We start from the raw sequence: 25200 nt of genomic DNA, 5'->3' as shown, positions 1-25200 counted from the left end.
TTTTCAGAAAGTTGATTATTTTCTGGCTTAGCATATCCTGCTGACATTGTTTGAGTCTCTCCTTCTCTCCTCTAGCATGTTGCTGTTGGCTGGCCAGCTCCTTTTCTGAGATACAGTCGATAGTGGATATTTGCCTCAGCTGCATGATAGAAAACACCCCTACCCCTACCTCTGTCTCTCTGTGCTTGGCAGAGTGTCCTGCCTCTGTCTCTCTGTGCTTGGCAGAGTGTCCCACCTCTGTTTCTCTGTGCTTGGCAGAGTGTCCTGCCTCTGTTTCTCTGTGCTTGGCAGAGTGTCCTGCCTCTGTTTCTCTGTGCTTGGCAGAGTGTCCTGCCTCTGTCTCTCTGTGCTTGGCAGAGTGTCCCACCTCTGTTTCTCTGTGCTTGGCAGAGTGTCCCACCTCTGTTTCTCTGTGCTTGGCAGAGTGTCCTGCCTCTGTCTCTCTGTGCTTGGCAGAGTGTCCTGCCCTTGCTTGTGTCGCTCTGTGCTTGGCAGAGTGTCCTGTCTCTGTCTCTCTGTGCTTGGCAGAGTGCCCTGCCCTTGCTTGTGTCGCTCTGTGCTTGGCAGAGTGTCCTGTCTCTGTCACTCTGTGCTTGGCAGAGTGTCCTGTCTCTGTTTCTCTGTGCTTGGAAGAGTGCCCTGCCCTTGCTTGTGTCTCTCTGTGCTTGGCAGAGTGTCCTGTCTCTGTCTCTCTGTGATTGGCAGTGTGTACAGTTTTGGGCTGTGCTGACTGAGATCTCCTCAAGCTCAGCATTGATGTTCCTCTAGCCTCAACCCCAACCATTCTAGGTTTCTCTACAATGACATTACTGTTTGATGTCTGCCAACATGAGACTAGTTTCCCTCTGTTGATGGAAAGGGATTTACTGGATTTCAACCGTATGTTGTCAGAGGCAGAGACGGCACGATCCATCCTTGCCTTTTTAGTTTCGGATATCTCTTTCATGGTTTTGTTGATAGTGGCACAAGGTTCACAGACTTTGAGAAGTAGTAGTTTCCTGTGTTCCATCATCAGTGAGATTCTATCCTGACACAGAACTCTGAGGGTGTACCTGTGCCTCATGTCTAACAGGGTCAGTTTGTGTTGAAGAATTATGTCCTCCTGGTGATTCAGAAACCTCACATCCAGAACAGACTTTGGTCTCTTGCGGTTGACCACCTCGGTCATATCCAGATCATGCCTTATCATGGTGCTTGGGAATAAAAGGAATATTTGTTTTTGACTTCTCTATTTGTTCCTGTTTTCGTCACATTAACAATACTCACCCAAACATTACCACAACTAAATATATTCTTATTCAATATATCCATGAAGTTTCACTTACAAATCAAGGTTTCATCAAATTGTCTTACCTGGTCAATGAACGACGACCTGTATCACAAGCGTGTGTCTACAGTTTTCCCACGATGTTGCTCTGTTACCTTTTTGAGGTGTGGATGTGAGCAGATCAGTAGGCTACTCTGGATAGGCTCCACAGGGGAGTGTTGGCTGCTATGACATCTAAGCAAGCATTGTTGTAGGGTTATTGTATTTCTCCCAGGGGTGGTAGGGAATTGAATGACTGTTCTTCTCTAATTATGGTTTGAGGATTATCACAGTGTTGTGTAATGTTATTCGTCTGCTGGCTGTCACAATTTCATTAAATTGCCGTATTTCAGAGTGTAGCCTATAATATTTGCTTTGTGTTTAATTTCAAACAGTTTTAAAAGGTCATTCTTAGGCTTGCTCTTGTTCCCTCACTACAAATATGAGGTGGGGGGCAGCGTGTAGGAGGAATTACGATCAGGCAACTCATAAACCCACTACAAGCACATTCTCTGGGAATTGTTGAGCTCTTTTGGTAAGTAGCCTAAAAACAAGCTTTCAAGATTATTATAATGCTTTATTTGCAGCACCTCTTGTTGTGCAATGTTCATTTTTCTTAGCTTACATAACATATTTTTGTAATCCAGTAAATTCATTGCCCTCTCCTGTTGTGTGGCAGAATGAGCTCGAGAGATGTTCGGCAGTTCTGACAACTTTCTGCCCACATTAGCGAGGTGATAGGACGTGTAAACAATGTAGCCAATACTCGCAATAAAATATCTGTCATAAAAGCTACATTGGCGATTTCAGTACGTTGTCAATGGCTACATTGTTGCACTACCTCAATCTACACTGCGTAAACTTTGCGCAAGTAGGCCTGTCTTCAACGCATTTATTGTATCACCGGGCTACAGATGTTATGTTTGTAAATCAGTTCCGAACTTATTTTTTCATTCAAGGTTCTTGAAGACATGTCACAACATCAGAGACCATCAGAAAACAATGCAAGTACCTTATTACTAAAGTCTTTATTACGTTTTTATGCAATATTTCCCCAAAGGAACAGATATAGTCAGATGCAGAAGTATGCTGAAATTGGCTTGTCATACAACACACGTAGAGCAAAGCTTTGTCGTCATGTATTTAAAAAAAAAATGTAACCTTTATTTAACTTGGCAAGTCAATTAAGAACAAATTCTTAATTTTTTATTTTTTAAATTTTTTTATTTCACCTTTATTTAACCAGGTAGGCCAGTTGAGAACAAGTTCTCATTTGCAACTGCGACCTGGCCAAGATAAAGCATAGCAGTGTGAGCAGACAACACAGAGTTACACATGGAATAAACAATTAACAAGTCAATAACACAGTAGAAAACAAAGGGGGGAGTCTATATACAATGTGTGCAAAAGGCATGAGGAGGTAGGCGAATAATTACAATTTTGCAGATTAACACTGGAGTGATAAATGATCAGATGGTCATGTACAGGTAGAAATATTGATTTCAATGACGGCCTATGAACGGTGGGTTAACTGCTTTGTTCAGGGGCAGAATGGCAGATTTTTACCTTGTCAGCTCAGGGATTCAATCTTTCGACATTTTGGTTACTAGTCCAACGCTCTAACCACTAGGCTACTTGCCGCCCCATAATTGGATCGCTATTGAATGGTTGAGTTTTATTCCTCTGTGGAATAAAATTCATTTGAACCTGAACTTAATTGTATGTACTCTCAATGTAATGTGGCTTTGAGTGTCCTGAAGGCGTCTGCCAAATACAATTATTTATTCATTATTTATGAATGGTTATCAGATGATGACTGCAGTGTGTATTGACACACCAGGAGGACCAGAGAGTATGCTGTTGAGGAATGTCCCCAGACCTCAACCTGAACATGGAGAAGTCCTCATGAGAGTCCATGCAACCGCTCTGAACAGGGCTGACACATTGCAGGTATACCCCTATAGACCATATGAATATTCATCTATGGCTCTATGATCAACAACAAAGTCTTTGTCACTTCTTTCACCTCCTATTGGACAGTCACAGGATCACTCTAAGCCTATAGCATCACTTATAGCAAGCTATTGGATAGTCACAGAGGAGAATGTTCAGAAGGCTTAATTGCAAACTGAACACTGAAGTGGATTGCAAATATTATGTTAACTCTTGTTATGCTAAGATACTAAAGTTGTTGTTTCTGTTTTTGACAGAGGAAAGGACTGTACCCCGCTCCACCTGGTGAGAGTGAGGTCCTGGGTCTGGAGGCAGCTGGTACGGTGGCCAGCGTTGGCCCAGGGGTTAGGCAGAGCTGGGGGCTAGGGGACCGGGTCATGACCCTACTCTCTGGAGGAGGGTATGCCGAGTATGTGGCTGTTCCAGAGGAGCTTCTCATGTCTATCCCCACTCATCTCACTGTATACCAGGCTGCTGCCATACCAGAGGCCTGGCTCACTGCATTTCAGCTCCTGCACTTCGTAGGTAGGCCTCTATAGCAATTTTTCAGAGGCGGGACAAAGTCATTGTTTTACAAGTCACACGTAAGTCTCAAGTCTTAGCAATCAAGTCTCAAGTCAAGTCCCAAGTCAAGACAGGCAAGTCTGAGTCAAATCTCAATTCTGGACCGTCAACTATCAAGTCAAGTCTCAAGTCCTAAACTTTGAGTTTCGAGTCCTAAACAAGTCATAATATGCTCTTGACCAAATGTAATAACATTTCATATTTTTAACAAGAGTAATAGTTACTATACTACATTTACACAAATCATGAATGCTTTAAAAAATATCTATATATTTATTACTTTCCAAATAAATGTTATATTTTCATGGAAATACATGGGTTAGCCATGAGAAAGACCCCCCCCCAATAGTGATCGACTATCGAGGATCGCTATGGGGCGCAATCAGGCGATGTAGGCTTGTACACAATCACACAACCTTAACACACACACACACACACTCTCTCTCTGTGTGGTAACAGTAGGCTAACGTATGTCAATAGTTTTAGGAACAGCAGTAACATCAGGCAGGATTTAGGCTACCAACTGCCTAGCCAGTTGTAGCTCAATCTTGGGTGCAATGATCACATTCCCGCACAGACTGACTGTGTGGAGGCTCATTGATTTAACGTTATGTTAGCCTACATGATACACCAGTAAAGTAATAAAATATATAGCTGTCGGCTATATTAGCCACGACTTACCGTTCTTTGTGCAGCTTCAAATGTCGATCAAAGTTGGAAATTGTTGCGCCTTCGTCTGTAATTTTCTTCCTGCATGGTTTGTAAGTTGAAATCCGTTTTTTGTTGATACGTCGTCGTCTTTATATCTGAAAATAACAATTTTGTGTATCATCTTTCCAAGGGCTCCATCTGAATTCACCCGCCGACGTTCCTCTGCTCTGCCACGCTCAACTGTTTCTCAGCTGGCACAATTTGATTGGCTGCTGTCCGATTCAAACTGTAATCCGACAAATGAAGAGTTGATGCGCTGCACACTTTTTTTAATAGCATCATTTTTTATATTTGGGCTTGAGGAGGGTATCAAGTCAGGTCAAGTCAAAAGGCTCAAGTCCAAGTTAAGTCACGAGTCATTGGTGTTAAAGTTAAAGTCGAGTTGCAAGTCATCATATTTGTGACTCGAGTCCAAGTCATATGACTCAAGTCCACACCTCTGGCAATTTTTATTTTACTTAAACCTTTATTTAACCAGAAAGTCCTATTGAGGTCAGAAGACCTCTTTTCCAAAGGAGACCTGCATAGCCAAGAAAGGCTATTTCATATTTGCATTCAGGCATTTAATCAAAGCACCGATCAGGAAACTGAGACTTGTACATGTATGTTCAATCTCTTCTTTCGTAGCTCAGGTGAAGGAAGGAGAGATAGTGTTGGTGCATGCTGGGGCCAGTGGGGTGGGGACTGCCGCTGTCCAGCTGGTCCGATTGGCTGGGGCTATTCCCATAGTTACTGCAGGAAGCTCTGAGAAACTACAGATGGCAGAGACACTGGGAGCCGCTGCTGGTTTCAACTACAAACATGAGGACTTTGCAAAGAAAGTTAGTGATTTTACAGCAGGTGAGTTAATAATCAGGTGAAAACATAATCAACATAATCATTGAGAACATAATCAACAACCTTAATCAACATAAATCAACATAATCATTGAGAACACAATCAACATAATCATTGAGAACACAATCAACACAATCGACATAATCAACATAATCATTGAGAACATAATCAACATAATCATTGAGAACACAATCAACATAATCATTGAGAACACAATCAACACAATCGACAATCATTGAGAACATAATCATTGAGATTATAATCAACATAATCATTGAGAACATAATTGACATAATCAACATATTCATTGAGAACACAATCAACACAATCAACATAATCAACATAATCATTGAGAACATAAATGCCATTTCACATAATTAATCTAGAGTGTTGTGAACTGCTTACAACATTGAGTGAGTTAATTTGATAATTGTATCATATGCATACAAATCATTGTGTGTGGATACAAATCTTAGACGTACAGAGAGAGATGTATCCAGAGAAACCATGGGATCAAACTAGACTAAACAGACAAGCTTTGTGCAGGCAGAGGAGCAAACGTCATCCTGGACTGCATTGGTGGGTCCAACTGGGAGAGGAACGTGGCCTGTCTGGCCACAGATGGACGATGGGTGCTGTATGGCTGCATGGGTGGAAAGACTGTGACAGGAGACATACTGGGCAAGCTGCTGTCCAAACGAGGACAGCTCCTCTGTAGTCTCCTCAGGTCACGCCGTCTGCAGGTGATGTATGGATGATTGATTGATTGATTGATCAGTTGCTTGTCCTACGAGAGGAAATTATTTCTACAGTAGAAACTAATATTATAATGTAAATTAAAAAGTAAAAAATATGTCAGTGAAAGGCAGCGCCGACAACACAAATGTTCTGTGTGCAATAATGCCCAAAGTAAAACTTTCAATATGTGTTGGATATGAACCTCTTACTCAAATGCCATGCAATTAAACACTTTAGCCTTACCCCAGCCTAGAACACTGTCTTTGTTACTACTTTCTAAATGTGAAGTGTGTGGTCCTGTGTTTTCTCCTGCCAGTATAAAGCAGATCTGGTGAGAGCCTTCTCAGAAAGGGCCCTACCTCACTTCTCAGACCCGACTAGCTCCCCCTGCCGCCTGAGGCCTGTAATCGACAGCATGTTCAGTCTGGACCAGGTAGCTGATGCTCACAGACACATGGAAGCCAATAGAAACACGGGAAAGATTGTAATCAATGTCATGAACCCACAATGATGGGACCTCTAGTGACGGTGTCATCTTTCCATCTAGCTCCAAACTCAACATTTGGTTGAGCAACTTGGTTTATGACCATTCACCTCTATAACAAAATAAAATGTTATTTGTCACATGCGCCGTATATAACAGGTGTAGACTTTAAAATGAAATGATTACTTACAAGCCTTTAACCAACAATGCAGAGCTAGAATGTAAGAAAAAGGGAAATAGCAACACAATAAAATAATGAGGCTATATACAAAGAGTACCTGTACCGAGTCAATGTGCAGAGGTACGAGGTAGTTGAATGCATATGTCCTGAATGTTATAAGGTGACCGAGTTGATAAATACTGTGTTGAAAGCTAGATATAAAGCTTTCTTGTTTCCTACTTAAGTAACTATGGTGACAGTGTCTCCTCACTCTCCTCACCTTAACAGTATTTGTATCACCTTCTGTTTATTGTTCAGTCAAATTATGCATATTATCTGTGATTTATCTGTGATTTCATTATAAACAAGAATAAACAATTTTTTTTCTCTCAACAAGAACAATCAATATTGTTTGTAAAAAATATTGTTTGTGATAATTTATTTTCTGTTCATAACTAATCATTACCACACATTAAATCGTTATAGTAGACATGTCCCAGGCAGACTAAATAACTTTTTTGCCCGCTTTGAGGACAATACAGTGCCACTGACACGGCCTGCAACGGAATCATGCGGTCTCTCCTTCACTGCAGCCGAAGTGAGTAAGACATTTAAACGTGTTAACCCTCGCAAGGCTGCAGGCCCAGACGGCATCCCCAGCCGCGCCCTCAGAGCATGCGCAGACCAGCTGGCCGGTGTGTTTACGGACATATTCAACCAATCCCTATACCAGTCTGCTGTTCCCACATGCTTCAAGAGGGCCACCATTGTTCCTGTTCCCAAGAAAGCTAAGGTAACTGAGCTAAACGACTACCGCCCCGTAGCACTCACATCCGTCATCATGAAGTGCTTTGAGAGACTAGTCAAGGACCATATCACCTCCACCCTACCTGACACCCTTGACCCACTCCAATTTGCTTACCGCCCAAATAGGTCCACAGACGATGCAATCTCAACCACACTGCACACTGCCCTAACCCATCTGGACAAGAGGAATACCTATGTGAGAATGCTGTTCATCGACTACAGCTCGGCATTCAACACCATAGTACCCTCCAAGCTCGTCATCAAGCTCGAGACCCTGGGTCTCGACCCCGCCCTGTGCAACTGGGTACTGGACTTCCTGACGGGCCGCCCCCAGGTGGTGAGGGTAGGCAACAACATCTCCTCCCCGCTGATCCTCAACACTGGGGCCCCACAAGGGTGCGTTCTGAGCCCCCTCCTGTACTCCCTGTTCACCCACGACTGCGTGGCCATGCACGCCTCCAACTCAATCATCAAGTTTGCGGACGACACAACAGTGGTAGGCTTGATTACCAACAACGACGAGACGGCCTACAGGGAGGAGGTGAGGGCCCTCGGAGTGTGGTGTCAGGAAAATAACCTCACACTCAACGTCAACAAAACTAAGGAGATGATTGTGGACTTCAGGAAACAGCAGAGGGAACACCCCCATCCACATCGATGGAACAGTAGTGGAGAGGGTAGCAAGTTTTAAGTTCCTCGGCATACACATCACAGACAAACTGAATTGGTCCACTCACACAGACAGCATCGTGAGGAAGGCGCAGCAGCGCCTCTTCAACCTCAGGAGGCTGAAGAAATTCGGCTTGTCACCAAAAGCACTCACAAACTTCTACAGATGCACAATCGAGAGCATCCTGGCGGGCTGTATCACCGCCTGGTATGGCAACTGCACCGCCCTCAACCGTAAGGCTCTCCAGAGGGTAGTGAGGTCTGCACAACGCACAACGCATCACCGGGGGCAAACTACCTGCCCTCCAAGACACCTACACCACCCGATGCTACAGGAAGGCCATAAAGATCATCAAGGACATCAACCACCCGAGCCACTGCCTGTTCACCCCGCTGTCATCCAGAAGGCGAGGTCAGTACAGGTGCATCAAAGCTGGGACCGAGAGACTGAAAAACAGCTTCTATCTCAAGGCCATCAGACTGTTAAACAGCCACCACTAACATTGAGTGGCTACTGCCAACACACTGTCAATGACACTGACTCTACTCCAGCCACTTTAATCATGGGAATTGATGGGAAATGATGTAAATATATCACTAGCCACTTTAAACAATGCTACCTTATATAATGTTACTTACCCTACATTGTTCATCTCATATGCATACGTTGATACTGTACTCTATATCATCGACTGCATCCTTATGTAATACATGTATCACTAGCCACTTTAACTATGCCACTTGGTTTACATACTTATCTCATATGTATATACTGTACTCGATATCATCTACTGTATCTTGCCTATGCTGCTCTGTACCATCACTCATTCATATATCCTTATGTACATATTCTTTATCCCCTTACACTGTGTATAAGACAGTAGTTTTTTTTGGAATTGTTAGTTAGATTACTTGCTCGTTATTACTGCATTGTCGGAACTAGAAGCACAAGCATTTCGCTACACTCGCATTAACATCTGCTAACCATGTGTATGTGACAAATAAAATTTGATTTGATTTGATTTGATTTCTATAGCCTATGTAATACAATGTGTTGAATTTCCATGTTCAGTCAGCCCACAAAGAATGTCTGGAAGAAACATATTGCAAAAATGCTATGCACATGGCCGCAGCACCCCGAGAGCGCCTGGGTGGGTTTATGCGCACCACGCCACAAGCTGATCCGTGACGAGAAACCGGAATTGGCAGACTGAAATGAAATGTTCGACTTCCTGAGGTCACCGTCAAGTTTTGTTTTGGGAGGGAGTTCATTTTATGTGAGTCTACACTTTGTTTTTAAACTGGCAAATGCGTAAAATTAAGTGTGCCGTCGTGGACAAAGATTCTAGGGACACTAAAAACCCGTCGAAAGAAAGTGGAATGACTACATTTTTCACCTTATACACTTAACGGTACCTTATTTTCATGCTTAGTTTATCTAAGTTGAAGGTACCTTTCCTACAACCTGTTTCAGGCTCAGTCTTTAAAGGCGAATTATTTCTTTACTTTTTTCTCAACAATGTTTGTATAGCCTCAAATGAACAAGCTACAGATGTTCATTCAACGTCCGGAGCATGTTTGATTGAATGTGAATGGTTTTGTGGTGTAGACATTGGTTGAAAAAAATACCCAATTGTCATACTTGAGTAAAAGTAAAGATACCTTAACAGAACATTTCTCAAGTAAAAGACTAAAAGCATTTGGTTTTAAATATACGTATGTATCAAAAGTTAATGTAATTTGCTAAAATACTGTATACTTAAGTATAACAAGTTAAATTGTAGATCATTTCACATTCCTTACTTGTATTTACGAATAGTCAGTGGCACACGCCAACACATTTACATTTAATTTACAAACGAAACAGATGTGTTTAGTGAGTCTGCTAGATCAGAGGCAGTAGGAAAGACCAAGGATGTTCTCTTGATAAGTGTGTGCATTGGACCATTTTCCTATCCTGCTAAGCATAAAAAATATACTTTGGGTTCCAGGGAAAATACATGGAGTAAAAAATATGAATGGTATAGACACCCCCAAAAAATGACTTAAGTAAAAAAAATACTTGAAAGTACTTCTTAGGTATCCCACGGGGGTAGGTAAGTGGATGGGGTATGACTCATTAGTGGAAGATGAATACATACAGTAACATAATGTAGCACTTTTTTTTTTGCGTCCTTGTCTCATATGCTAAAACTCAAAAATACAAGCAAACTCTTTCTCAATGTCCTAATAGCATACCTGTCATGCCTGTCGTATTTATCACTGTTGCAGATCTAAAACATGGCGGAACCAAACCAAAGGCCTCAACGTAAGATGTCCACCGCAGGAGACGGTCTATACAAGGTCCTCGGACTGGAGAAGGGGGCGTCGCAAGACGAAATAAAGAAGGCATACAGGTATCGACCTCTCAACCACAGACAGAAGCTTAGTGAACGACTACAGAACAGATCAAAACGTGTTGTCCTTCTGAATAAAAGCACCATGAACTAAAGCTGTAGTATAGGCTGTCCTGACGCTGCTGTTCTGTCCTCTTTTTGGAAGATCTCTAGTAAAAATCTACATATTTGCCTTCTTCTCCCAGGAAACTAGCACTGAGGCATCACCCTGACAAGAACCCAGACAACCCCGAGGCAGCTGAGAAGTTTAAGGAAATCAACAATGCCAACTCCATCCTCAACGACGAAACCAAGAGGAAGGTCTATGACGAGTACGGTTCCATGGGCCTCTATGTGGCCGAGCAGTTTGGAGAGGAGAGTGTTAAATACTACTTCCTCATGCACAAGTGCTGGTTCAAGGCAAGAAGTCTTTAAGATCCTATACACATTTGCACCTTTTTTTTTTGTACCTTTATTTTACTAGGCAAGTCAGTTAAGAACAAATTCTTATTTTCAATGATGGCCTAGGAACAGTGGGTTAACTGCCTGTTCAGGGGCAGAACGACAGATTTGTACCTTGTCAGCTTGGGGATTCGAACTTGCAACCTTTCGGTTACTAGTCCAACACTCTAACCACTAGGCTACCCTGCAGACAGCTATACCCAAGAGAGACTTATTTTACCCACTTAATGAGTGCACACTGTACATGTTTTGTTGTTATAAGCATTTGATTCCTGTTGGAAATGAACTCACAACCTTGGCATTGCTAAATTGTACTGTATGTTAATCATTACTCATTATTAGTGTTGAAAGAAAACAAAACTCTATTGTAGTTTTTTTTTAAACACTTAGAAGTGTATGCGTGAAAACTTGTGCCCTGTGTGACAAAAATCCCCTGTGTATTTCCAGACCCTGATGGTGTTCTGTGGGATCTTCACCTGCTGCTGCTGCTGCTGTTTCTGCTGCTTCTGCTGTGGGAAGTGCAAGCCACCGGGGAACGAGGAGCACGCATACGTAGACCCAGAGGACCTTGAGGCCCAGATCAGAGCTGAGCAGGACAGGGGTGAGTGGGGGAAGGGGCAGTGGTATATTGTGTATAATTCTTAATGCCCAGTGATACGTATCAAAGTAGTGTAGTGGAGGTTTACGCCCTTTCAATGAATGAGGCTGATGGAACAGATCAGAATGTTTAGCTTAAAATGTTGTTGAACTATAATTTCTTCACATTTTAGGCACAGCAATGTACTGATGACGATAGGTCTTTTCTTTTGCAAACTCCAACTTGTGCGTGAATGTTTCTAAATGCAACTAAATGATTTGGAAAAATCTGCACACACCTGTCTATATAAGGTCCCACAGTTGACAGTGCATGTCAGAGCAAAAACCAAGCCATGAGGTCAAAGGAATTGTCCGTAGAGCTCTGAGACAGGATTGTGTCGAAGCACAGATCTGGGGTAAGGTTACCAAAAAATGTCTGCAGCATTGAAGGTCACCAAGAACGCAGTGGTCTCCATCATTCTTAAATGGAAGAAGTTTAGGAGGTGACCAAGAACCCAATGGTCACTCTGACAGAGCTTCAGAGTTCCTCTGTGGAGATGGGAGACCCTTCCAGAAGGACAACCAGCTCTCCAATCAGGCCTTTTATAGTAGATTGGCCAGATGGAATCCACTCCTCAGTAAAAGGCACATGACAGCCCGCTTGGAGTTTGCCAAAAGGCACCTAAAGGACCAAGATTGAACTCTTTGGCCTGAATGCCAAGCGTCATGTCTGGAGGAAACCTGGTACCATCCCTACGGTGAAACGTGGTGGCAGCATCATGCTGTCTGGATGTTTTTCAGCAGGCAGGGACTGGGAGGCTAGTCAGGATAGAGGGAAAGATGAACGGAGCAAAGTACAGAGAGATTCTTGATGAAAACCTGCTGAAAATAGCTGTGCAGCAACGCTCCCCATCAAACATGACAGCTTGAGAAGAATGTGAGAAACTCCCCAAGTACAGGTGCAAAGCTTGTAGCTTCATACCCGAGAAGACTCAAGGCTGTAATCGCTGCCAAAAGTGCTTCAACAAAGTACCTAGTAGAAAGTCTGAATACTTATGTAAATGTGATATTTAAGCTTTTTATTTTCAATAAATTTGCAGACTTTTCTAAATCAGTTTTTTTGCTTTGGATTATGGGGTTATTGTGTGTAGATTGATGAGGTGGGGGGGGGGACAATTTAATCAAATTCACAATAAGGAAAAAGTCAAGGGGTCTGAATACTTTCCGAATGCACGGTATGTGATGGTATACAATTCTAAGCAAGGTTTGAAATTATGTTTTAGTCAAACGTTATAACTGTTTGGGCTTCATGCGGTCAATTTACAGTCTACAAATATTTAGTTATGACCATCCACTTGAGGAAAAAAATCGTTCCACGGCTGAATCTAGTTGATGATTCCTGCTATACATCTTTAGAAATTAGTTTTAGAATCAGCCCCTCTCTTTGTTTAGATGAACAATTACATCACTGAAATGGTTCCATGCTGCGAGGGTTCCGGAGCACTATAACATGCTGCGAGGGTTCCGGAGCACTATAACGTGCTGCGAGGGTTCCGGTGCACTATAACGTGGTGACAGGGTTCCGGAGCACTATAACGTGGTGAGAGGGTTCCGGTGCACTATAACGTGGTAAGAGGGAGGAAGTAGAAGTAGTCTGAAAATGTTTTTTTCATTTTACAACCAGTGGTGAGATTATAATTATGTCTCAGCCAGGCCCAAGTTCAGCCTCTGGTAACTCAGGTGAAACTCCAAACTGGGTCGGCTTTAACTAATTTTGTATACTGTATTACGTGCCTACTGTTTACATCTATTTAATTTTGTACTGTAGCAGCTTGTCAGGGTTGGGTGGGTTACTTTCTAAATTCAATCCATTACTTGTTACCTGTCAAATTGTAATCTGTAACAATTTTTGGATTTACCCAAACTCAGTAATGTAATCTAATTACATTGTTACTTTTAGATTGTTACGTTCCCCTTAACAGGCATGGAAGAAGACAGAAATTTATGTTACCAATTGAACGACATCTATTGCAGGATAAATCAATGTTCAAGTTTACATAGCTGGCCATCAATGGATGTAAAATTTACTTTATGGGTTGGTTATGTAGGCTTCTTCTAACCCATCTCTTTCTACTACATATAATAATACTATTAAATGATATCTTTACATTAAAAACCAAAGTCTATCAGAATTCCAGTCATTCCAATAAATCTTATACCCCTTGATCTTCAAGAATTGGATAAGTAAATATGGAACTAATAGATTAGCCAAATTATTTTACCTGAGCATAACCCCAAAATGAAGGACTTACTACCTAACCCTTCTCTGTTATGATTTTGTTGTCATGGAGGACTGATTGGGCAAATTGATTGGAGATCTACGCTCATGGAATGGCATGCTCAGAGCACTGCTGAAAAGTGTTATTTGCATGTGAAAAATGAATGCTATATTCTGCATTTGCTATAGGCCTGTTTTTGACCTTTTTGTTGGTGACGATGATATCTTGATTAAATGCACTGTTTTTAAAGGGCAAATCCACAGATGAAACAATAACAAAATGGACACCCCTCAGCTTTTTACCAAAACAGAGGAGGGATGGGCCTTGGGAAATGTAACCACTCTCAGGTTAATAGACAGAGCTGTGGATGCAAAAACTGAACATACATGATATAACACTGATTGTTTTAACCATGTTATGAGGCTATGCAGTGTTTTTTTTAAACATTTACAATGTTTACAAATATTGGAATAAAACAAGCACATTTTGGGTTCTGATGGAGTGTGACAGTCAAACTAAACTCATGAGTCATTTATAGGTTATATTCTTCAAGTGTGTATACATCCTTACTAACTAACTAGAGGTTGACCGATTTATGATTTTTCAACACCGATTTATTGGAGGATCAAAACATGCCGATACCGATAAATCAGCCAATTTTAAAATAAATATATTTTTAAAAAATATTTAAAAAATAAAATAAAAAATAATAATAATAGAATAATGACAATTACAACAATACTGAATGAACACTTATTTTAACTTAATATATTACATCAATAAAATCGATTTAGCCTCAAATAAATAATGAAACATGTTCAATTTTGTTTAAATTATGCAAAAACAAAGTGTTGGAGAAGAAAGTAAAAGTGCAATATGTGCCATGTAAGAAAGCTAATGTTTCAGTTCCTTGCTCAGAACATGAGAACATATGAAAGCTGGTAGTTCCTTTTAACATGAGTCTTCAATATTCCCAGGTAAGAAGTTTTAGGTTGTAGTTATTATAGGAATTATAGGACTATTTCTCTCTATACAATTTGTATTTCATATACCTTTGACTATTGGATGTTCTTATAGGCACTTTAGTGTTGCCAGTGTAACAGTATAGCTTCCATCCCTTTCCTCGCCGCTACCTGGGCTCGAACCAGGAACACATCGACAACAGCCACCCCCCGAAGCAGTGGTACCCATGCAGAGCAAGGGGAACAACTACTCCAAGTCTCAGGGCGAGTGGTGTTTGAAACGCTATTAGCACGCGGTTACACCAGCCTAATCTCGGGAGTTGATAGGCTTGAAGTCATAAACGGCGCAATGCTTGAAGCATTATGAAGAGCTGCTGGCAAAACGCACAGAAGTGCTGTTTGAATGAATGCTTACGAGCCTGCTGCTGGCTACCATCGCTCAGTCAGACTGCTCTATCAAATCATAGACTTAATTATAACATAATAACACACAGAAATACAAGCCGTAGGTCATTAATATCATCGAATCCGGAAACTATCATTTCGAAAACAAAACGTTTATTTCAGTGAAATACGGAACCGTTCGGTATTTTATCTAACGGGTGGCATCCCTAAATCTAAATATTCTTGTTACATTGTACAACCTTCAATGTTATGTCATAATTATGTAAAATTCAGGCAAATTAGTTTGCAATGAGCCAGGCTGCCCAAACTGTTGCATATACCCTGACTCTGCATGCAATGACTGCAAGAGAAGTGACACAATTTCACCTGGTTAATATTGCCTGCTAACCTGGATTTCTTTTAGCTAAATATGCAGGTTTAAACATATATACTTCTGCGTATTGATTTTAAGAAAGGCATTGATGTTTATGGTTAGGTACACGTTGGAGCAACGACAGTCCTTTTTCGCGAATGCGCACCGCATTGACAGGACACGCTAGATAAACTAGTAATATCATCAACCATGTGTAGTTATAACTAGTGATTATGAATGAATGATTGATTGATTGTTTTTTTATAAGATAAGTTTAATGCTAGCTAGCAACTTACCTTGGCTTCTTGCTGCATTCACGTAACAGGCAGGCTCCTCGTGAGGCAGGTGGTTAAAGTGCTGGACTAGTTAACCGTAAAGTTGCAAGATTGAATTCCTGAGCTGACAAGGTAAAAATCTGTCGTTCTGCCCCTGAACAAGGCAGTTAACCCACCTTTCCTAGGCCGTCATTGAAAATAAGAATGTGTTCTTAACTTCTTATGGTATAGGGGATGCTTGCGTCCCACTTGGCCAAAAGCCAGGGAAAATGCAGCGAGGCAAATTCAAATGAAATGATATAAAAATCAAACTTTCATTAAATCCCACATGTAAGATACTAAATTAAAGCTACACTCGTTGTGAATCCAGCCATAATGTCAGATTTTGAAAAGGCTTTTCGGCGAAAGCATAAGAAGCTATTATCTGATGATGGCACAACAGTAAACAAAGAGTAGCATATTTCAACCCTGCAGGCGCTACACAAAACGCAGAAATAAAATCTAAATCATGCCTTACCTTTGACGAGCTTCTTTTGTTGGCACTCCAATATGTCCCATAAATATCACAATTGGTCCTTTTTGTTCAATTAATTCCGTCGATATATATCCAAAATGTCAATTTATTTGGCGCATTTGATCCAGAAAAAAACAGCTTCCAAATTGCGCAACGTCACTACAAAATATTTCAAAAGTTGCCTGTAAACTTTGCCTAAACATTTCAAACTACTTTTGTAATACAACTTTAGGTATTTTTAAACGTTAATAATCGATCAAATTGAAGACTGGTCTATCTGTGTTCAATACAGGAAGACAAACATTTTCAAGTCTTGTGCAACTCTCAACAGTGTTACGCAGAAGAGCTCAGTGAATTAACAGTACATCTCTGTTCTCCCTGCAGGTGATCATCAACCCATTGTGGTCCAACCTCATCACAATAATATGCTTATATTCTTGGCATGAGTAGCCGCTATTTATCCAAAAGAAAATGCTGCCCCCTATACCTTAAGAATTAACTGACTTGCTGCTGTTGAGAAGGCAGAGTCCGACCACGACCAGTCTGCATCCAACCACTCTGACCCCATATTCACCACAACGGACCAGTAAGAACCTGTTAGCGAGGCGTCTTCCCATAGCCTGGTCCCAGATCTGTTAGTGCTGTTTTGCTAACTCCTATGGTCATAGGGACTTGGCAAGAATGCACAGACATGGGACCAGTCTTGTCTGCTACTGCCAACCAAGATGGTCCACTCCACTGAAAATACTGTGATCAGTTTCTGGGGATCAGTGGCAGGTGCTTAAATGCTTACAGTCAACCCTCTGTACTATATGTGGCCAAAGCCATGTACAGTTCCTTCAGAAAGTATTTATACCCCTTGACTTATTCCACATTTTCTGTTACAGCCTGACTTTTTCTTACCCATTGACACACAATAACCCATAATGACAATGTGAAAACATGTTTTTTGACATTTTTGCTAATTAAATGTATAAATATCTTATTTACATAAGTATTCACAACCTGGAGTCAGTAGTTGTTAGAATCACCTTTGGACGCGATTTAAAGCTGAGTCTTTCTGGGTAAGTCTCTAAGAGCTTTGCACATATGGATTGTCCAATATTTACACATTATTCTTTAAAAAAAAATATTCCAGCTCTGTTAAGCTCATTGCTAGACATCCATTTTCATGTCTTGTCGTAGGTTTCCAAGCAGATTTAGGTCAAAACTGTAACTAGGTCACTCAGGAAAATTCTATGTCATCTTGGTAAGAAAATCCAGTGTATATTTGGCCTTGTGTTTTAGGTTATTGTCCTGCTGACAGGTGATTTAGTCTCCGTGTCTGTTGGAAAGCAGACTGAACCAGGTTTTCCTCTGGGATTTTCATCTGTGCTTAGCTCTATTCCGTTTTTTAAAATTTTATATCAACCACTGCCTAGTTCTTGCCGATGACCAGCATACCCATAACATGATGCAGCCACCACAATGCTTGAAAATATGAGGAGTGGTATTCAGTAATGTGTTGGATTTGCTCCCAACATAACACTTTCTATTCAGGACAGTAAGTTAATTTCTTTGCCACAGGTTTTACTTTTGTGCCTGTTTTGGAATATTCTGTACAGACTTTCTTCTTTTGACTTTGTCGTTTAGGTTAGTATTGTGGTGTAACTACAATGTTGTTGATCCATCCTCAGTTTTATCCTATCACAGCCATTAAAGTCTGTAACTGTTTTAAAGTTACCATTGACCTCATGGTGAAATCCCAGAGCAGTTTCCTTCCTCTCCAGCAAACTAAGTTAGGAAGGACGCCTGTATCTTTGTAGTGACTGGGTGTATTGATACACCATCCAAAGTGTAATTAATAACTTCACCATGCTCAAAGGGATATTCAATGTCTGCTTTAAAAAATAAAAAAAAGTCCATGCAACTTATGTGACTTGATAAGCAAATTGTTACTCCTGAACTTTATTTAGGCTTGCCAAAACAAAGGGCTTGAATACTTATTGACTCAAGACATTTCAGCTTTTCATTTTTTAAAATTAATTTGTAAAAATGTCTAAAAACATAATTACACTTGGACATTATGGGGTATTGTGTGTAGGCCAGTGACACACAATCTAAATGTAATCCATTTTAAGTTCTGGGGGTAACAACAAAATGTGGAAAAAGTCAAGTAAGTGTGAATAATTAAGGCACTGTATGTGGATTTATATTTTGTTATCTTAATAATAAGACTGTATATGTCTCATTTCAATTTCCAGTTGTGGTCTATGTTTACAAGAGTCATACATTCTTATGATTGTGCCAACTGCCAAGTTTACCTTAATGCGTAGGCGATCTTTTTGTAGATTTGAAAAATTAGAATTTTTAAATAGTACGAAACAGTATGTACAGGGTAACGGCTTCTATGTATGCTTAATGGACCAAGTAGAGAGGGTGATTGAATCGAAACTGACATCTCCCAAATGGCTTCTTGTCTTGTGCACTACCTTTTGACCTCCGCTATGTAGTGCACTACTTTTCACCAGGGCCCATAAGTCTCTGGTCAAAAGTAGTGCACTGAATAGGGAATAGTGTGCCATTTTGAGACGTCTGAATTCGTAAATAAATGTGCACTTTAAGCGCCTTCTTAGCATAATGAACCACTGTCATAGTAAGGGCTGCTGTGGTCTGCCACTCCCCCTTACGTGGGAGCCAATAACTGCAACTTTAACCTATGTGAAGAAATGCTCAAAGTTTGAATGTGTTGTTTATATTTGTTTGTTTGTTTGTAGGCTACAGAACAATATTTGTTCAGGCTTTATTTTCAGTTTTCCAAAGCTTGTGATTCCAATTTGTAGGATTCTGTATGCCAACCCCAGTCCTGAACTCACATATGTGCTCACTGTTTTTATTTTGTCATGTCTCTCTCATACCTCCCTGTTTTTTTTTTCTCTCTGTGTGTAATAATATAGGAGATGTTGTCATTTAAAACTCTCTCTGTATTCCTGAACCAAATGATTTTCTATATCTTTTGATCTAATCTTGTGTGGTCTGGATACACCTGTCATATTCCCTTTCTGTACACCAGATATATTTGTTTATATTAATTGCTTCCCACGTACACCCGCTAGACTTTTTAAACACTTGGACACCAAGTAATGACAGTTGTTGAAAGGCGTTGTCTCACACACCAGCAATCCACATATTTTAAAGTGGGTTTCTGTTGTAGTTCACCAGTTTCAGTGAATACTGCCAAAATTCCAATGCAGGTCAAAAGAATCTTTCCGTAATTGTTCACTGGACCTAATATGGATAGAACAAAGGCCTTGCTTTTAATAAACCTTTTTTTTTTATCCTACTTTCAGTTTTATATACTGTTCATACTGTAAAATATATTTATGTGTGTGTATATGATTAATAAATTGGGGATTCTGATAAATTGTTTGCCTATTCATATCTTCTGCATAACTTATTTTTCATGACAATACCATACTTCTACAAGAAATAAATGTGTTTAAAGGTGCTTGTGGTCCAGAAAAACACGAGACTTGATACCTAATTTATTTACAATCAATGCTTGATACACAATGAGTAGCAGTAGCCACAATAGACAACTGACTTGGAGTGACTTGGCCTGTTATGATAGGTTGATTGTGTAATCATGGCCCCTAGTCAGTTATCTCCCAGTGTCCATACAAACACCACACCTGATTAACAGGTGTCAGGTTTTCAGCAGGCGCAGGCATGAACCAGGTCAATGTTTGAGAGGCTGACGGAATTAGGTCGGAGAGGCAGCGATATCATAAGGACAGTGGCATTTTCCTGTTGGTTGTATAGCCATTGTTTAAGCCTACGTTTTGATTCTTACTAAACTTTCAGGAGCTGTTTTGAAGGAGATTATGGATTCTCAGAAACACCGTCTCATCGAGGATGATACTACAACATACTCCATGCCATTACTGGGGCATGTAGTTCTTTTATTTGCAACTTTTAAGGCCTATGTTAGGAACAGTTACTATTTTAATGTTGCATTATCTTCATCTCAGTTAACAGCTGTTCAGTCCAATTTGCACGAATCGATAAATGGACAACTCCGTTATCAGTTTATAGTTGATAGATTTACGTGTGTTTCTGTGTAAAAGAAATACAGCCTAGACAGAACATGTATTCCAAGTGCTTAGTTATCATTAAATGTACCCAAGTAGCTGATTATCATACATATTTGTGTGTTTTGTCCCAAACTTTCTTGCTGTTTTTAACACGAGAGCTCTAATGAGTAAGTTTTCCATTGTATGTATTATTCCATGACCCACTCTATATGACAAATCAACTTGATCTTGGGACATTTTCTCTCAGGTCATTCCCTGGTTCTGAGCAAGACAAATGTCCCAGTCCAACAGCAGAGGCTGGAGACAGAACTGCTGCAGCTGTCCGGTGGCTTCCTGTTACTGCTACTGGTCACTGCCATGAGAACGACAGGGCTTCGTGGACAGAGAGTCGTGAGAAGCAGCTGGCCAAGAGGAAACTCATCATCGCTTCTGTTGTCAGCCTGGTCTTCATGGTTGGAGAGGTGATCGGTAAGATTCTGATAAATAATGACACATGAAGAAGATAATGGAGACAGAAAACAGAAAGAAACTAATACATTTTGGAGCACAGATTTTCCTATTTACTCAACTTGTAAAATATCCAATCTGGTGGATAAATTATATTTCTGAAACGTGTGTGTGTGTGTGTTTCATTCTCTCTATCCTCACAGGTGGCTACGCGGCACACAGTCTGGCCGTCATGACCGACGCAGCTCATCTCCTCACAGACTTCGGTAGCATCATGGTCAGCCTCTTCTCTCTATGGGTCTCCTCCAGACCTCCCACCAAAACCATGAATTTTGGCTGGCATCGCTCAGGTTGGTTGAACTTTATAAGAACTCAGGCTGGCACCATATGTCAATATGCCTTGTTTTAGTCAGATGAACTGGCACCATGCCTTGTTTTAGTCAGATGAACTGGCACCATGCCTTGTTTTAGTCAGATGAACTGGCACCATATGTCAATATGCCTTGAGAGAAGAGGCTGACCATGATGCTACCAAACTCTGTGAGGAGATGAGCAGCATCGGTCATGACGGCCAGACTGTGTGCCGTGTAGCCACCTGTGAGGATAGAGAGAATGAAACACACACACACACGTTTCAGAAAAGTATTCTGAGGCTAAATATAATTTATCCACAAGTCAGATTAACTTTCCTGAGCATGTTTCAGGGAGCTTCAGTACATTCAAAAGATGAAACTTTCCATAATGTATATTTTAATAACAATTACCACTCCCGGTGTGTATTTGGATAGGGAAGCAAAACAATTATCCTTTGTATTTGAACAACAGTCTATGATTCAGTGATTCAGTTTGGGAGATTCAGTGATTCAGTTTGGGAGATTCAGTGATTCAGTTTGGGAGATTCAGTGATTCAGTGTGGGAGATTCAGTGATTCAGTGTGGGAGATTCAGTGATTCAGTGTGGGAGATTCAGTGATTCAGTGTGGGAGATTCAGTGATTCAGTGTGGAAGATTCAGTGATTCAGTTTGGGAGATTCAGTGATTCAGTGTGGGAGAGTTTACTATTGTCGATTTTGATGTGGTTTTTTTGTACAGGGGGTGTGAATAGGGAGTAAATTAGTTGACACCGTTAGTAAACGTTTCTCTAATTTCCTGGGAACATCAATGTGTCAGCATTGATATGACCAGATATCATTCCCAATAAGTCCTTCTTGTTCACGTGTGTTCTGAAAGTGGTCATTGTGATTAAAAGACACTATTGAAGATAAGTTGCTAATTGTTTACTTCCAATGTGGCTTGAATGTTGGCTGTATCACATATACATGATATAATATGAATCCATTTCTTATCGTCCCTATAATGTTCTGCAGAAATCCTGGGTGCCTGTTTGTCAGTGCTGTCCATCTGGGCTGTGACAGGAGTGCTGGTGTTCATCGCTGTTCAGAGGATCCTTAACGATGACTTTGAGATCCACAGCCAGATCATGCTCATTACCTCAGGCTGTGCTGTGGGGGTCAATGTCTTGTGAGTAAAGCTAAGAATGTCTGTTTTGTCAATATACATTTTTTATTGGCCTTCATAGGATTGGTTGTGAAGGTGTGAGAGACATAGACTGGTCCCAGATCTGTTTGTGCTCTCTTGCCCACTACTATGGTAATTGTAGGACTTGGCAATACAGCATAAAAAGATCTGGACGAGACCTGGTCAGTTGTAGATAATTGGCTGGTCTTCTAACAATAGGCTTTGTTTGTTTGTGAAGAATGGCCCTAATCCTCCATCAGTCCAGTCACAGCCACGGTCCCTCCTACCACCGACCCCATGACAATACAGTCAACCTGTCACACGGCCACTCTCACGGACTCCCTGGTGGCCATGGCAACACCAGCGTGAGAGCGGCTTTTATCCATGCAGTAGGGGATCTGTTGCAGAGTCTGGGGGTACTGCTGGCTGCTACCATTATACACTTCTGGGTCAGTGATGCTGTCGACTTCACTTGCCTTATTCCTTTTAGCTCATAGTGGAGCAAAATGCCTTAACAGTTATTCTTCAGAAAACCCTAGCCATCATCAGGCGAACGGTAGGATGAGATATTTATGCAGCAGAATACGTTAACCATACTTACTGTAGGCTATACCTGCAACTCTGGCTAATATTTAGAGGAAAACGACGGCTTGATTTGAACGTGTCATCTCTTTTTATCCCCAACAGCCTCAGTATAAAATAGCAGATCCTATTTGTACCTTCATGTTCTCTGTATTTGTGCTGGGAACAACTGTCACTATCCTGAAGGACGTCTTCAGGATACTCATGGAAGGTGAGTACACAGGTCATCCAAGCCTTGAAGTAAATACTTTGGCCTCTGTATTTGTCATTCTGGACCTTGAAAGTGTGTGACCAAGTTAAACAAAAAAAAAGATCATTAAAGGCTATTGTAACATGGTTATTGGATGTAATAGTCTCACTGTATAGAATGTTATCATACGCATCCTTTGTGTTTTTTTGTGGGACTTTCTACAGGGGTTCCTAAAGGTATCGACTTCAATACTGTGAGAGAAATGCTGCTGTCGCTGAGAGGAGTCAAGACCACACACAACCTCCACATGTGGGCCCTCACATTGAGCCAGTCACAGCTCTCTGTACACGTGGCTATAGGTACGCACATGCTTGCACAGACTAACACTACAATACTCTGTCTGTACAATACACTCATGGTCAGACAGACGTACTTGACAAGCATGCGCACACACACACACACACACACATCTGAATATTCTGTCAGTTGTTAATCAGGAACACCTCAGTATTGGTGGTTTGTCTTTGTGTTGATGTGACTAAAAATCTCACCAAAAAGAATAGAATCCATATTCCTTTTTGTTTTGTTCTAAAGAGGAAGATGCCAGTCCCCAACAGGTACTCATGGATGCTACCAAGCTGCTCCAGTCAGAGTTTGGTTTCTCCAGCATCACCATCCAGGTAGAGCAGTATGCAGAGGAGATGATCTATTGCATGCAGTGCCAGGACCCCACGGACTGACATCACTACCACCATGGGGGCTGAGACTGAACTATAGGGACCACTATAGGAGATTGTCTGTCTGAATCCACCATGGAGGTTATTTGAGAACCCTGTACAAAATCTAGCATGTGCTGGATAACTACTCGATTGAGATTTGTTAACAGTCTGTCATGACAGACCACTATGGGGCTAAAGACTCTATGGACAAGAGAGGTTTCTCTACCCTATGAGAGGGAAGAATTCTTCCCAGTCTGTACTGTATGTCTGTTACAGTATGCCGTGTGAGGTCACACGACTTCAACAGGGTGTACTGTAGATTATACACTGGGACGTGAGGTGCTATCACGTCATTTTCCTTAATGTAACACTTCTGTGGGAAAAGCTCCTGTTTCGATCAATATTGGTTTTTCTAGTAAGATAACAGACAGATAGACCAGGTCAACAGAAAGTGTCATTGTCACATATAATGTTTTATGTGAAATATCTGGTCGTGTTTAGATAATTACATGTATCATAGTTATTTAGTTTATATAATATAACAGGTGTGGTATATTAACATAAATACTGAAACATTTCAATCTCGAACATTGTTTTTTTAAACCTTTCAGTTTGTAGACCTTTCATTTCCCTCTACATTCTTACTGATTTACTACCAAGGTGAGACCATGGTGATTGAGGGACTTCACAGAGAAGGTGAGATTCAATCCAAGGCGTTTTATAGACCAGCACACTGGTAATCCAACAATGCGCCTTTGAAAGTTAATTTCCCTGACGTCCGTGGAGATCACATTCAATGTAAACTTTGTGCATGTCAACTCAAGCATAAATTACCTTTAAAAGAGTCAAGAACCACATTTACACTGCTCTGTAAACGTGCCTTGGATTGAATCCAGGACTTAGTTGTTCAGGCTCTGAGTAATGTGTTGAGCCTGGGGAACAGACGCACGCCGCTCTTTTTAAAAATGTTTAAATTATTTTATTTTACCTTTATTTAACTAGGCAAGTCAGTTAAGAACAAATTCTTATTTTCAATGACAGCCTAGGAACAGTGGGTTAACTGCCTGTTCAGGGGCAGAACGACAGATTTGTACCTTGTCAGCTCGGGGATTTGAACTTGCAACCTTCCGGTTACTAGTCCAACGCTCTAACCACTAGGCTACCGTGCCGCCCCTCTCTGTGTCGTCACCTCCATCACCATCTCCAAGGGAACCTCTTTTACCTTACGGATGTACTTAGCACA

General features: G+C 41.0%; 3 protein-coding genes across 7 annotated transcripts; all 3 read left to right on the top strand.

The window, feature by feature from the left end:
• The first annotated feature begins 1549 nt into the window (after positions 1-1549).
• tp53i3 (tumor protein p53 inducible protein 3) lies at positions 1550-7159 on the top strand. 4 transcript variants are annotated; one of them, XM_042325202.1, is made up of 7 exons: positions 1550-1841; positions 2266-2310; positions 3147-3256; positions 3517-3784; positions 5162-5374; positions 5918-6114; positions 6426-7159. In XM_042325202.1, the coding sequence occupies exons 3-7, from the start codon at positions 3161-3163 to the stop codon at positions 6618-6620; spliced, it is 969 nt and encodes a 322-aa protein (XP_042181136.1). In that variant the 5' UTR covers positions 1550-1841; positions 2266-2310; positions 3147-3160; the 3' UTR covers positions 6621-7159. The 4 variants fall into 4 exon arrangements, with proteins under 4 accessions (XP_042181136.1, XP_024286289.1, XP_042181137.1 ...); XM_024430521.2 differs by having other exon boundaries at positions 1552-1841; positions 3116-3256; XM_042325203.1 differs by lacking the exon at positions 1550-1841 and having other exon boundaries at positions 2061-2310.
• Positions 7160-9400: 2241 nt separating this feature from the next.
• Positions 9401-18180, top strand: dnajc5gb (DnaJ (Hsp40) homolog, subfamily C, member 5 gamma b). 2 transcript variants are annotated; one of them, XM_042325201.1, is made up of 6 exons: positions 9401-9506; positions 10501-10625; positions 10811-11024; positions 11514-11667; positions 16814-16845; positions 16933-18180. In XM_042325201.1, exons 2-6 carry the CDS (start codon positions 10510-10512, stop codon positions 17017-17019), a joined length of 603 nt encoding a protein of 200 aa, XP_042181135.1. In that variant the 5' UTR covers positions 9401-9506; positions 10501-10509; the 3' UTR covers positions 17020-18180. The 2 variants fall into 2 exon arrangements, with proteins under 2 accessions (XP_042181135.1, XP_042181134.1); XM_042325200.1 differs by having other exon boundaries at positions 9457-9641.
• A 1920-nt stretch (positions 18181-20100) lies between these two features.
• Positions 20101-24988, top strand: LOC112256932 (zinc transporter 2-like). Its single transcript, XM_024430527.2, has 8 exons — positions 20101-20357; positions 20750-20970; positions 21153-21299; positions 22316-22469; positions 22705-22915; positions 23154-23259; positions 23463-23597; positions 23833-24988. The coding sequence occupies exons 1-8, from the start codon at positions 20293-20295 to the stop codon at positions 23976-23978; spliced, it is 1185 nt and encodes a 394-aa protein (XP_024286295.1). The 5' UTR covers positions 20101-20292; the 3' UTR covers positions 23979-24988.
• Positions 24989-25200: the final 212 nt, after the last annotated feature.

The sequence above is a fragment of the Oncorhynchus tshawytscha genome, linkage group LG08, assembly GCF_018296145.1.
Source record: "Oncorhynchus tshawytscha isolate Ot180627B linkage group LG08, Otsh_v2.0, whole genome shotgun sequence".
In the NCBI taxonomy this organism is placed as follows: Eukaryota; Metazoa; Chordata; class Actinopteri; order Salmoniformes; family Salmonidae; genus Oncorhynchus; species Oncorhynchus tshawytscha.
This window is presented reverse-complemented; position numbering and strand designations above follow the sequence as displayed.

Excerpts from the sequence above, each read along its gene's own strand:
- tp53i3 (XM_024430521.2), top strand. The coding sequence starts at position 2,278 with ATGTCACAACATCAGAGACCATCAGAAAACAAT. Across the intron at positions 5,375-5,917 it reads AGTTAGTGATTTTACAGCAG|GCAGAGGAGCAAACGTCATC; the intron begins GTGAGTTAATAA and ends AGCTTTGTGCAG. Across the intron at positions 6,115-6,425 it reads TCAGGTCACGCCGTCTGCAG|TATAAAGCAGATCTGGTGAG; the intron begins GTGATGTATGGA and ends TTCTCCTGCCAG.
- dnajc5gb (XM_042325201.1), top strand. The coding sequence starts at position 10,510 with ATGGCGGAACCAAACCAAAGGCCTCAACGTAAGATGTCCACCGCAGGA. Across the intron at positions 10,626-10,810 it reads GAAATAAAGAAGGCATACAG|GAAACTAGCACTGAGGCATC; the intron begins GTATCGACCTCT and ends TTCTTCTCCCAG. Across the intron at positions 16,846-16,932 it reads CCATTGTGGTCCAACCTCAT|CTTGCTGCTGTTGAGAAGGC; the intron begins CACAATAATATG and ends AGAATTAACTGA.
- LOC112256932 (XM_024430527.2), top strand. The coding sequence starts at position 20,293 with ATGGATTCTCAGAAACACCGTCTCATCGAGGATGATACTACAACATAC. Across the intron at positions 20,358-20,749 it reads TACTCCATGCCATTACTGGG|GTCATTCCCTGGTTCTGAGC; the intron begins GCATGTAGTTCT and ends ATTTTCTCTCAG. Across the intron at positions 23,598-23,832 it reads CTCTGTACACGTGGCTATAG|AGGAAGATGCCAGTCCCCAA; the intron begins GTACGCACATGC and ends TTTGTTCTAAAG.